Here is a 14,755-nt window from a genome sequence, read left to right as displayed (position 1 = left end):
CCTTTGGAGGCCTTCGCTTCTTCCTGCCCTCATACAATGTTCCACTTTGCGCCTCCGACCATCACTACAAACATCACAGGGCTCGGCCCGGGTGCATTCGCGCCCCCGGCACCGAGCACACAACACATGAGGGTCAATCTCGGGGAATGATCTGAACTTCCCGCATTTGCGCCCTTCGGTACCCGGGCAAAGTCTCCTGGGGGTAGCGAGGCGTGGAGATTCCATCATAATTCAATTGCAGCGTAATTATATGATGAGAGAATAAACTGTACTTACAAGCTCTTTCATACACAATTACAAACAAACTAGAAAGCAAACGACGAGCAGCGGGCAGAGAGCGAACACACACGTCCATCCACTGTGAGGCCGAAAGCAAAAGTGGTTTGTTTACCTCCCAGTCGCGCAGCGCGCGCCCCTGTCGGACAAGCAGTTTAACTACCGAACCCCTTGTTCGAAAGCTTACGACCTATCCAGCTGCCGCTAGTATCTTCCTATTGTAAAAGGACCGAAGGTTTGTATGCCGTGTCGGAACAAATGTAATAAGTGAATAAATAAATAAATACAGTAAATGATAATACAACTGGTTTTATACTTGGGTAGAAGTTATTACATGTTTACGCTTGTCTGGTTTTGTGATTTTTTGTTGAGACGCAGTTCATCTGTCACCTACACACTACTATAAGCAGTAATAATATTTTTTTGGGTTCATCATACGTCTGGCATCGTGTCATACTGTTTATTTTGCTCCAAACTCTTCAAACCGAAATTACAGAATGATTGGAAGTCCCTATCTGAAAAGAGGAGTTTTGGTGGTACTATGCGTACCACCTTTATGCACCCGGTGCGGTGTAGTAGACTTGAATGGTGGTACCCACCTACCTCCAAACAAACTTTCGGTAATGAAGAGGTTAAGTATGAAAATTTGATCAAATTAAGTTGATTAAGGTGCCAGTTTACATTTGGGTCACACTCAATATCACATAACACAGTATAATATACCATGAAAGTTTTCAATTAAATTCTCCCCTCAATTACAGTGTAAGTACCCAGTTATTAAATTTCCAATACTTTGTAAATTCTGTATTTTTTCTTAAAACAATGGTTGCCTTTATTCAAGTAAAACAATGGTTGCCTTTATTCAAGTAAGTCTGAAAATTTTTTATTTAAAAAAAATCTAGTTGAAGAACAGTCGAAGTTGCTTTTCCTATCTTGAGTAATATGGAGATGTACCAGAAGAATTCCAGCCATTAGAAGTGGAACATTGTTAAATATCATAATATACAATGATATTCAAGAGCCCTCATTGATCCAAAAATTCAGTTAAATAACAAGAATACTCAAATAAAAATATGACTCACCGCTTCTCCTTTCTCCTTTGGAATAACTCTCTTGTCCTCCATGTCACATTTGTTCCCAAGTATCATCTTTTCTACATCTTCATTTGCATGCTAGAACAAATAAATACTTATGAAAACTATGCAAACAACAACAACACTGGCATGAAAATCAGTCAAGAGATAATAATATCTAACAGATACATTACCATGTTAATTTTCGTTTTGCACAACTGAGGAGGATTAATAACTTTTCAAAATCATCCCTGCTTCATAGTAAAACTCTCAGGTGTTACAGGATAGCCAATAGAGAAATGGGCAATTTCAATTAAGTCTAGTTAAATTATATCATACTATAGCTCCTCCAAATAATTTTTTCTAGTAGCAGCTAATTTCAGATATATACCACTGCTTTCAAAATCGAATTTTGTTGGTTTCAACACTAAAATTATTATAATGGTTAGCTATGCAGCATCTCCGTTGGAAAAGTTGAATAAAGAATTTAGGTGAAAAGGCAAGCACTGGGACCAATGAGGTCATTCTGCGCTGACACAGAAATTGGCAGTTAAAGGTTTGAAAGGTGTAACAGGAGGAAAACCACATAGTTACACTATGAATCAATTGTAAAGAGAGGGTGCAAATTAAGATGGATGAAGAGAATATGAAAGGAGGTACAGTAAAGGAATGATAGAAATTGCAGTTAGGGCTAAAGGCACACTGCAAAGAATCTTAAGTAATGCCTACAGTGGCACCACATGAGCTGCACTGATGGAACAACCCCCTCCCCCATGGGGTCCATTGAAAAGATTCCTTTTCAGACTTTCATTACCATTTTCCCACATCAGATAGTGGCAGGAATAACCTCTGTTGTATCTTTCACACTGCACAGTGGCCAAAAAGAACTGATAACAACATGGTTTCTATCTACCCACAATGAATGGCGGAAGAAAAGAACTCGAAAAATCATGGTGGCAGAAGCGAACATAAGTACTTGTTACTTTACATCATTCTCATCATTTCACCTTTGACCAGTAATCCTATTTCACTTTGCCTTCTTTCTATAGCATTCTTCCAAAATTTTCTTTGACACTATCAATGGATTTTGTGCTGGCTCCTTCACTCTATATCCTTAACAAATGTCCATGTTGATTAAGTTTGGTAATTCAGTTAATCAATGTAAAATCTAGTAACAGTCACCAGCATCAACAAGAGACTAAGCATATGGTAATCACAGTAGGGATCGACAACAACACTGGCACGCAAGCAAATTTTCCCAAAAGCAACGAGCCCTTGCTTCCTTCAAACCAGTAAACAAGACTTCAAGTTTTATGACTAATCCAGTCAAAGAGATAAGTGAAACTCAAAGCTTCTGAGGTCAAGGTCAGTAAACCCAATTAATAATACAGCAACAGATAAAACAAAATATCTGAAGATCAGCTGGAAGGTAAAAACTTACCAAATAAGTATTTAATGAAAATTTTTCTTTAATGCATTATCATAGACACTGGATGAATGAAAATGAATGGAATTGAAAGAAAAATTTTGGCCAAAGGCCAAGCACTGGAAACTGAGGTCATTCAGCACTGAAAGGGAAATTGAGTCAAAAAAGATTTTAAAGATGTACTAACAGAGGAAAACATCACAGTTGTATTATGAAACAATTATTGGGTAAAGATTGAAAGGTGGAAGAATGAGAATATGCCTGGAGACACAGTAAAAGGACTGAAAGGGGTTGCAGCTAGGGAATGAAATGAGGCTTCAAGGAACCTTAAGTAATGCCTACACTACACTGTGCGAGATGCACTCAGGACACTACCCCCTACAGGGACATTAAATAAAACACATAAAATGGTTGCCTACCACTCCAGTCAAATACCAATACAAATATAAACTTCAATTCAGTACTACACCTGATCTGCTACAACCATAAGAAAATCACATGAAAAGCAATGGTTTGTACTGATAAGAAAAAAAATTATATCAAAGAACTACCACCACCAAGGGGAATGGCATCAGCAACATTCTAATCCATTACCATTTCTAGCAAATACGTGACCATGATTTTTACATATTATATACAAACAGCCCCCGGTTACTGGCATTTCAGTTTTATGGCGCTTGTTCAATATATTCATAGCTGGTTTGTTTGTATGGTGTTTTTACGTTGCATGGAACCAGTGGTTATTCAGCAACGGGACCAACGGCTTTACGTGACTTCCGAACCACGTCGAGAGTGAACTTCTATCACCAGAAATACACATCTCTCACTCCTGAATGGAATGGCCGAGAATTGAGCTCACGACCACCGAGGTGGGACGCCAACACCATACCAACCACACCACTGAGGCGCTTATATTCATAACTGGTTTTTATCCTCTATAGGGTTTACAGCTCCATTTTTTGGTTTTCAGAGGCTTAGGCCAAGTGCCGAGACCGCCTCATAAAATACAAACATAATGAACATCCATCTTTTCCTTGGCTTTCTTAAAATGTTATCCTTTACTACGCTGTATCCAATAATACTGAGGGTAATCTTATATCATTATTATTAATATTGTAAAATACAAGCAAACCCATCATGTTTTGGTTTGGAAAATCAGCTGAGGGCGGAGGTAAGATTATTTTGCCATGTTTAACTCAAGTCGGAAAATTTTCTTGGCTCTATTTAGCGTAAATTAATCTCTAGAAACTCTATTCATACGTGACAAGGTTATTTTTTGTTATAAGAAGTGTTAAGTTGAAACATGACTTAAATAAGTCTTATTGTGAAATACTTATTTTTTCATTAATAGATGGTGCCATTGTCTGGTTATCAGTATACTTTGCCCAAGTGCAAAGAGACCCTCATAAAATACAAGCATGAATATGCATCTTTTCCTTGGATGTAGTCTAATATTACTATTACTAGCATTATAAAATACAAAAATCAGCTAAGGGCAGAAGCAGGTTTATTTTGTCATATTTACCTACATTCGGAGCGATTTTCTTGCTTCTATTTAGCATGAATAGATCATCTCTAGTATCTACTTACATAGAACGAGGTTATTTTTCATTATATGAAGTGCTTTCAAGTTTAAATATGACTTAAACATGTCTTGTTGTGAACTCAATTATTTTTTTTTTTAATAAATGGTGTCGGGTACATGATTTAAAAAGCAGATTCTGTTAGTTATTTTCATCCTATTTCATAATGAAAGATTTACATATATTTATCTTTTATTGGAGTGAAAACAACAATAAAATGTGTTCTTTCATGGCCAGCCTTTTTTATTAAAATACTTTTTTTCCACTACTATTTGCGGTCGAATTGCATCCTGTTGCTGATGCACTACAATTTATAGTCATTAGCAGTGTGAACATTTTTTTTTCAGGTTCAGTTACAACTACAGCTTAAATTTAGCAGTACTATATTTCCTTGCCAAAATTTTCCCCAAGCAAATAAAGGTATAATGCAAAAATATTTAAGTCCTGTTCTTCTTAATTAACATTATTAGTAACATTACTTCGGACATTTTTCACCATCGTAAAATGGCTGAAATGCAAGCAAAACATTGTTGTTATATTAGATTCATTTTGGTTGTCGTAGCAAAACAACTATTATCATTCAGTTGTTTATGGATGTCGTTTTTGAGTAACAATTATAACATTACGATACTTTTACCATTCTCTTTTGCTTTTTTAACTTAACTAAAAGATAAGATAAATGTCTCTCTAAAACTACCATGCAGACCATAGTAAATGATTAGGCAAATGAAATTCTACATTTTCAATAGAGTTATTACATATTAGGGCAAAATACCTGGCCGTGAAACTGTCTAAGGCATCTTTAACAAATCTAGGGCACCGTAAGGTGGATTGTGGCACCTGTAGACTTTTGAATTTAAGTTAGACCCAGGGTCTGCCTGTACTGATAATTAACAGTATGTATACATGGATATGGCTGAGGCTATAAGGGCTCTAAACAGTAAAACTAATAAAGTTAGGTAAAATCAATTAACATCTGCTAACAAGTAAGCCTAAAGACAGTTTGGTAATAAATCTTCATAACATATTTTACATACAAATTATGGAAATTCACTCACCTCATCTATATTTCTTAACCATTTGGCTATATTGTCAAATGATTTGGAATTCGTTATGTCATAAACCAACATAATTCCCATAGCCCCTCTGTAGTATGATGTGGTGATTGTGTGAAATCTCTCTTGCCCTGCTGTATCCCTGAAAAAATATAAAGCTCAGTCAGTAAAACATTAAAAGATTCTAATGAGAATACTCAAGAAAACTAAGGTAATCTAATACTTAAAAATTTAAGAGGATATATGAACAATATACTACTACAAGTAGGTATGTATTAACAAAGGACTACTTCTTCTTCTTCTTCTTCTTCTTCTTAGCTTAAACCCATTTTTATATGGGGTCGCCATTGCGAATGAGTCATCTCCATCGATTTCTGTCCTGTGCCTCGTTCTCATTTATACCTTTCAATTCCATATCTTCGTTGTATTAACAAAGGGCACAGCAGCAAATTAAAGAAAAATTAGGTGTTATCCTGTAAACCCAAATACGTATATATGACAGCTCATTTAATATATTATTTAATAAAATGGAAATGTTATTGGTACATCCAATAAAGGGCTATATACACTCAAGTATCTATGACAGCTTATCTAATAAATGATTTAATAAAATGCAAATATTGCTAAACCTAGTACAAAACTATAGTCAATATTCATAATCCACAATCAAGATACTTTAGTATATGCTGTCTTTTCAAAAACTAATACGTATCTCCAAACCTGACATATATGACAGGTTATAAAATGCAACCTTTGACATAAATGGCAGGGTTAAATGCAAATCTTTACCAAAGACAAGTGGACAAATATAAAAGCATTACTATAACATATAATTCTAAAAACAACCAGTGTTAGTGAACCTAACTGATATATTGAGACTTAGATAAAATGTCAATCTAATAGTAAAAATTCAAAATATGTCCACTCAAAAGAAATTTCACCATTAACAACAAGTTATACACCTTACATTAACACTGATCAGAATGGGTAAACAGGTCGGAGGTCTCCTCTGAAAATCACCACCATTTCTTCAAGTTTTGCTACAATGCTGTTAAAATTACAGTATATTTCCGCGTTATAAGACGACCTTTAGATAAGGCAAGGTAAAAAATCATGGCAAATTTTCATTAATTTATCTCATATCTGTAGTATAGGACGACTTCTAAATTCCAAAACCAAAATGTTTTTTTGGAAAAAATTGATTTGCAAAAATTAAATCGTACAACAACATTTATAATAATGATGACTTAAATAAAGGTTGTTTTGCTTGTTGTATACAATTACAGTATATTGCTATTATCATACTGTTACTGTATTACAGATAAATATCATCAAGTACATCATTTGCTGCATTTGATATTGTTTACATTCTCAAAATCTCAGCTGATTTGAGTATTATCAATATCTCTATTGCCATTATTTGTTAGAAAAGATATAATTCGGAGATGCCTTTTATCATAAATTAATGAAGTTTGGTTGAAAACGGGCCTATATCACTTCATTGTACAAGCAATTTCTCCAGTTCCAAACTTCACTTAACCGCCTGGCCGCTATTAGTTTTATTCAGCCTCGGCTATAACCTATAGCTCGAGATCTCCAATGTATTTTATTTTTACTTATGGAAGCCACCATTGAGAATCGGCAGGGTTTAACAACTTGACAATGTTAACGGAGCTCTTAAAAACGGTTGATAGTTACGGTAAATGACATTAGCAATCAGTTGTTTCTCGATTCGGTTGTTTATGACATACAATTACAATAACTGCTTCATCCAGAATTCTAAAAACCGGAATTTTTTTACGGGAGGAGTATCACTGCCTCGGTTAGGATGTTACACTGATAGATATCCACTTTCAAAAATCAAATAATAGTTGTATTGAGAATAATAATTTTAATAAAACTTCGTTTTACTTTAATCATAAGCATACATTATTGTATTACAATATATGAACAGAGCAGTGATGCTTCACTTGCATTCTAGTTTTGTTTACAGTCTTGAAATGATCAGGTGATCGCGTTTTACTGATATCATCATTGTCTTCAGTTGCCAAATGAAACTTAATTCAAAGATACATTCCTTTCATGAATGATCAAAGGTGGGTTTAACAAAGCAGATTCTATATCATGTTTTTCATACGGACATTGCCTAAAAGGGAAATCACTGTTTTGTTTCGTCACCATTTTCAAACAACAGCTAATAAAAATACAATAATGAACGATACTTATTGTACCACACAATTATCGTTCATAAGAGTGAATTGTTCTGAACAATTATAAACAGCTTTGTGTGCTGCCTCACGCGATGTTCGCTGCATTTTTGCTATAAAAGCATGGGGAACGTGACAATTGAAAGTGTCATAAAATCATTTAAAAAATGCCATGGTTGGTACCGAAGACAATGTGTACGATATCGACGACGGAGCCGAAGTCGACTCGCCAGAACCAGACTGGAATACATATGATGGTGGCAAATGTAATCAATCTTGTGATATGTATGAGAAACTCTTAATGAAAAATTAATATCCTAAATGTTATTATTACCATAATTATACTACCACTGAAGTTAGAGCAACCGTATTATACTACCACTGGTGTTAGAGCAACCGTAACTCAATGTTTACATTTTCTCAGCTGAGGTCGCATAGATAAAAGTTTGTTTCATTGATTTAGAATTATTACTCAAATAGGCTATTTGTTATGAAGATATGCCAATAATATATAAGGTAAAAAGGGTTATATTACCTTTACTATTAGTATTTCATAATGTGAATCTTCAGGTTAGGCTTCACCACCGAGGCTGAGGCTAGCCTACCGATACAAATCTTAGAATTCAAGGTTTGATTTTTAGAATTGTAGATTAAGACAACCCACAATTTTTGGGGATGAATTTTAAGATTTAAAGGTTGTCTTATACAGGGAAATATATGGTAGCTGGTCAGCTACAACATTTATGTCTTGAGACAATGCAATAATCTGCAAAGCAACATGAATACAGATTTACAGATAACTGTCTAACACAGTACTGACAACTTAAGAGTGCACACTTCAGAACTGACGGTGTGGGGTTCCAGGCAATACTGGTTATTTGTTTACTGACTGACACAAATGTCTAAAGAGTACTAATAAGATGGCAGAAGTTTCTCATTAGTTTTCCACACAGCTGAGTAACCACTATATGTTAAAGGTGGTTAGCCATTCAATATATATAAATTTAAGAGTTTAGGGGATTTGTGTGTTTTTCCATTGATTATCAAATTTGGCATGCTAGTAGCATACAATATTTTGAGCAACAAACCTCAAGTGAACTTAATGCTGAAATTTATGGTAGATCCAACTGTATATATAGTACAAAAAATAAGGAAGTATATGGCAGCATTCATTCATAATTTCCTTATCTCCATGTAACACAGGTGGGAATGGATCCAATTTTCATAACCGTCTTGCATAACTACATACAATAACCAACCAAATTCTTTAGCAGTAATGGCAGAGAAAACAATTTCTCCACACCAAATTTTCAAGTTGTTCTCTACAACTGAATACTTTAATTACATATACGGCACTACAATGGAGTTTTCCTAAGTACAGCAATTGCTATCTTGACCTCTACTTACTTTTAAATAAAATTTCTTACATAGTAGAACCTCACACTCAGTCATTTATTCATTATAAGGTCATTCAAAAATGACCTAGACACCTCATGAACCCCTATAAACAACCTTATAACATTGTTAGTACATGTAAAGGGTACATTAATTCTGTAATAACACTTACATATAAACTGTGAAATAAGTCATCCAATAGTTAAAAATTTTTGCTACCTTTGTAATTGAGTAAATCTAAATACTATAAATTAGAAAAGAATATAAAGATAAACTATAACTACAACTAGAACATCAAATTCTATGGCAATATTTTTTTAGATTTTTAAATTTTCAACTGGTTTCCACCCAAGTACACATATTACTGTAAAGGTATAATATTTTGTATCTTTAACAATTACTTTTAGGTGATTTGCCACTTTTCTGATTATTTTTTACATTTTTGAGCGATGACACTACTGGAACCACTTAACCACAAATATACCATACAAATTGTAGCTGAATATCAAGTAAATAACAGAATTGTTAATACTTTTCAGCTTTTAAATAATATACAGTGTTCCCTCTGCTGGAAGCCGCGAATAGTTGAAACCCCTATAAAAGTAAAACTCAAGAAAAACCCACTAAAAATATTTATACTCAAGTTTTTTTTTAAGTTTTATCACAAAAAGTGCATTTTATGATGAAACTGATAAAAAACAGGAATTTGTGGATATTTCACAAAGAAAAATACCGCGAATAGGCAAATTCTCTGCAAATAATGGGGTATGTGTTCTCTAATAATGGGGGTATATGTTCCTGAGAGAAATCCACAAAAACGGGGGGGGTTCACTGTACTGTAATATACTGTACATCTCAATACGTATTGTGAATTTTATTATTTTATAATTTGTTTTTCTGTGATTTTACACTTCTTTTATTTCTGTTTTTATGGCATTTTATCATTGGTTGCTGACCAATGCAAAGGTGCATAAACTGGAATTTAATTTTAATTTTTCTCATTAACTTTTTTTTACTAACAACCACCTTAACATCGAAAACGCCTTATGTCAGAAAGATTTAAACTGGAGGTATTATTGTATATTCAACTCTCAACAATTTTAGTTGTAAACCACAAGGGTACTACAAAGTATTTTAACTAAAATGAAAAACTAAACTCAATAAATCATCGAGAAACCTCAAGTAACAGTATACATATTACAGTATTGCCTCAGGATACGAAATTAATCCGTTCCGAAGTTACCTTCATAACCTGATTTTTTCGTAGCTCTACCTACGTTTTAATGTAAATTGCCTAATTTGTTCCAAGCCCTACAAAAACACAACAGTAAATTTTATAATAAAGCTAAATTGACCAATAAACAATGAAACACAACAATTTGGACCATTCAATACCTAACATAACCATGACTGTACCTGTAAATAAAGTGTATTAGTGCACAGAGTACAAGAAATACTGTACGTATGTATGTAGTAAAATGTGGAACCTTACTTTTCGAGTGAGGCGATGTCCTAAAGTGACGACAGAGGAGGAGGACAAATGGCAGAAAACATGAACACTTAACTTTATGAAACACGAAACACATTAAAAAATGGCAGAAAACATTAACACTAAACTTTACAAAACACATTAACAAATGGCAGAAAACATTAACACTTCTTGATTATCTCCTTCGTCTCCATAGAAAGCATCCTCTTCTTTCCGTTAACTTCAGCAACATTCTTGGGACCCATGGCTAATAACGTAAGTAATTAAGTTCACACACAACACGCTAAAGTAACTTACAGTACAATGAAAGCAAAATCACTAACACGAATTTATGTTAACAAACGAAATATATGTGAACGAACGAATTCCAAGTGTTTATGATAACGCTGCCGCAAAAAATGGTCAAGGAACGCCTTTACATAGAGGCATGATGGGACAGATGCTGACCAATAGGAGAGCAGGATCTTACGGCGGTGACTAGCATCAGGAACCAATGGGAGAGCGGGAGGATTGTGGTGAGTCTACTCAGTTGGCGGCGTGCGAGTTTTAAAATTGTTCTCGGCGGCCCGGGGCGAATCTCGGACTTTACCCTTTCGCAACCTGAATTATTTTCTTACACCAAAGCAAAAAAATCTTCGTATTTGCTTTCATAACCTGAATTTTTTGTATGTAGAGGTTCCACTACCATGAAAAGTACGAATTCTCAATTCTACTATGCAATGCAATGCAAGTGGGTCGACGCTTGTCCATGCTTTGATGCAATTGTCCTCATGAGAGACTGTTCCATCAACCAAAACCCCAAAAACATTGTCAAGGCCCCTTTCCTGCCATTTCAGAGGTGACTAAACTGACAAGTCTCCCAGTGTTTTGGTCCCAGTCAACGGATCAAAGACTGGCTTCTCTTCTACAGAAGGACCACATATGATATTCTACAAGTATAACCCCAAGATCACTCCCGACATCCTTCACTCCTTAAGGAATCCGAAGACTACGAAGGAAGGAGAACACAGGTAGGACATCGATGGTGACCCTAAGCAATCCTCTGGAGGAGTTCGCGCTAACATGCCACCCCAGCAGAACACAGACTGCTTGTAACAAACTTAACAATAAATGATAATGTTTCTCTAGCATTCCAAGCTTAAGTCTTATTCTACAGCAGAGGATAGTATTAAGTATGCATCATATAACTCAACATATGGCAAGCCTGACAACGTCATACAGGTAACTTTAGTGGTGAAGAAGAAGAAGAAGAAGAAAAAAGTGATGCCAAAGCAACAACAAAAATTAATTCATTGTTTGCATCTCATACAAACTGAACAAAATATACATCAGTATATTAATGAAAGCTTCAAAACCATGTCAAATTCCATGACCACAGCAGCAATGGAGATATTGAATTGATGCAAGCCAAGGGATAAGTGCAACTAACAGGTAAGTGGCCCATTCCCAACACCTCACCAACCCATTATGTAATGTTTAACTACTTTATTACTGGTCCTCAAAGACAAACCAGATGTCACTGAAGGAAACTCCTCATAAGTAAAATGGACTGTACAGAGATACAGTACCAAACACCTACATTACAAAAACAAAATGAACAGCACCAGAACAGAAATGGATGAGAATCTTACATGTATATTACTATATATTCAGAATTATATGCAGACAATGAAATCCAAAAGGGAAATGAGAGCAATTCTTGGTATGACTAACTTGCTTGTTAAGATACAGCCAATAACATCATCATCTTTAAGTTAAAAATTTCATCTAACCAACCAATATTGGTATAAAAATTTTTAAAGTTTGCGCTTTCTATTTTTTCACAGTACCATGCACACATTAAAAAATAAATTAGAAACTTACCATATTTGTAATTTTATTTTCTTCCCTCTCAACTCAATGGTTTTGATTTTGAAGTCAATACCTGGAACAAAAAAATTTTTTTTTTAATAAGTCATAGTACCATTAACCAATTTATCTTGTCTTCTAAAAACTTTCAAATATGACAAATTGAAATTTCTTTACAAAGAAAAATTGAAAAATTAAATTTTTATAATAAAGTTTTTTTAAGTAAAATTTTGAAATTTGCAGTACATACTGCTACTGTTGTTTTGGATAAGTGACTAGCACCGCCCACTTTCAAGGAGCGAGGAAGAACTTGGCAAGGAGCTTCAATTTGTTTGTGCCCTTATGTCTATCCAAGGGGAGGAGGGAGGGCTATGTAATTACCAAGTAATTACATAGGTGGTGGGATACACTGCACTTGAACTAGGCGCCACGGGGTACTCCAATACATCACCAACACTAGGCGCTACCGTACGCACGAAAATAATCCTATCATCCATTAATACCTTAACAGAGGATGCTAATTGAGAAAGAGATTCGGCAATAGATTCGAACCTCTTATCAATCCTACTTTCGAGACTGGCAATGGTGTTGGGTTCAGAATTAAGGGAGCTGGGCAAAGGAGCAAGTTGAGAGTTAGGGAACAGGATCAATAGCAGTAACAGGTTCAACAACATTAACATCATCAATACTATCCTGATGGGATTCATGGCTAACTAAAGCTTTATTTCTCTATCCCTATCCAATTTATGTAATGCGATTTCAAGGTTTTCCATTTATGCAAGTCCTAACCTTTACATATCACATCCAATGTCTGATGAACAAACTTGTCCTCTACAACCAGTGCAAATACTGTGAATCATAGGATTCCTGTGTCAGACAAGTTGTGCAGCCTTTGCAATACCTTATACCATCACAATCATTATAAAAGTTCAAAATAAAAAAAATGATAAAGCCTAACTATCTAGTTGCTAGTTGTTCCTCTCTAGCCCCAAAAGTGGGTGGGGCTTGTCACTTAGCCACTAAAAATAGCGCACCACACGAATTTTCAAAATTCTAGCTGCTGATTTGTAGAAACTTTTACCTATACTATAATTACTGGGTAAGTCACTTAATTAAAACAACATTTTGTTGCCTATACTGGTGAAAGTATGAGGCTTCTTATTCCCAGGGTCATGTTTTAAACTGAAATGCATTTTTACCTTGTAATTGGTGGTTTTATCCTTACTGCCATCACAACTGAAACTCCACAGTGCTTATTTGATTGGAATTATACATATTTTGTTCTTTATTCACTCCAAATTCCACTTGAAATATGTGAGTTTGTTCACAGTGAAACTGTGGCGGGAATCAGCCGTATTGTATATCTGGTTGCCAAAAACATCCATGAGCAGCAACGCATTAGTGAATTGTTTATTACAAAACTTGTTTATTTTTTAAAGCACTTTTCATTGATTTAAGTCTATTTTACTATTTTTAATTTTTTTAAATTATCAATAATTATGGCTGAAATAAATTAACCTTTAATGATTGGCTAGGAATGGCAAATGGAAATATTTTTGCCAATTTATTCATACGCCGATGCCTTTACAAACTGTTTTCATGAATTCTAGCTATCATAGTAATGCAATAATGATAGAACTGATCAAATCTTTTATGTATATATATTTCAAATAGATACACTAAATTCACTTATTTCCACGGGTTAGTGTAAGTCTGGACCCCAATTTAGAGGGTAAACACATACCAATTGGCAACAGTGATAAATGTGAAATAAAATGCAGTGATAAATGTGAAATAAAATGCATTATGAAAGATCAAATTATAATTGGAATAAGAGATCATTATTATTGGAAACTCATAAATTTTCTTTTTAAGTATTCAAAATCTTCACTTAATCCTAAAACCATACACACACACACACACTATATTATTATTGATCTACGAGTTTAATTCGTTTCGTGGCCAAGCTCGTAGCTCAATTTGCTCGTACACCAAATCAATTTTCCCCATTGAAAATACTTAAAATGCCCTTAATCTGTTTCAACCCTCAAAATGCCACCCATATTTTTATGTTTTATGTTAATAATTAAGGAAAGAGTAAGTAAAGCTATAATAAGGTTTTATAAAATGTACAGGTAGTGTTCAAGTTTCAATAATTCGCCTTACAATGATCTGATTTTACGATGGGGTTAGCAATTAATACTGATATTTTGAAAAATCCCATTTTTTGAAAGTAAATTGTATTTTTCCTAACTATACAAACCTGAGGTCCTTTACACGAGGAATTACTTTCACTGTAGCTGGAATTACAGCCATTAAATTCTTGAACAAGGTGGTTAAGCAGTAACTACTGTCTGGTAAGCGGGTAGGCCAGCCTGCCCGGATGTAAACACTCCACTTTGC

General features: G+C 34.6%; 1 protein-coding gene across 1 annotated transcript in view; it reads right to left on the bottom strand.

The window, feature by feature from the left end:
• LOC135212731 (ras-related protein Rab-10-like) overlaps positions 1-14,755 on the bottom strand; it is a 69,296-nt gene that overhangs the window by 36,511 nt on the left and 18,030 nt on the right. Inside the window, exons 2-4 of the mRNA XM_064246436.1 lie at positions 12,368-12,428; positions 5,417-5,555; positions 1,359-1,448 (exon numbers count right to left, since the gene is read on the bottom strand). Of these exons, the coding sequence (XP_064102506.1) occupies positions 1,359-1,448; positions 5,417-5,555; positions 12,368-12,428 (290 nt within the window). The remainder of the gene's footprint in view (positions 1-1,358; positions 1,449-5,416; positions 5,556-12,367; positions 12,429-14,755) is intronic.

The sequence above is a fragment of the Macrobrachium nipponense genome, chromosome 41 (genome assembly GCF_015104395.2).
Source record: "Macrobrachium nipponense isolate FS-2020 chromosome 41, ASM1510439v2, whole genome shotgun sequence".
Lineage (NCBI taxonomy): Eukaryota > Metazoa > Arthropoda > Malacostraca > Decapoda > Palaemonidae > Macrobrachium > Macrobrachium nipponense.
The sequence above is the reverse complement of the archived record's forward strand: the minus strand, read 5'-3'. Positions and strand labels throughout refer to the sequence as shown.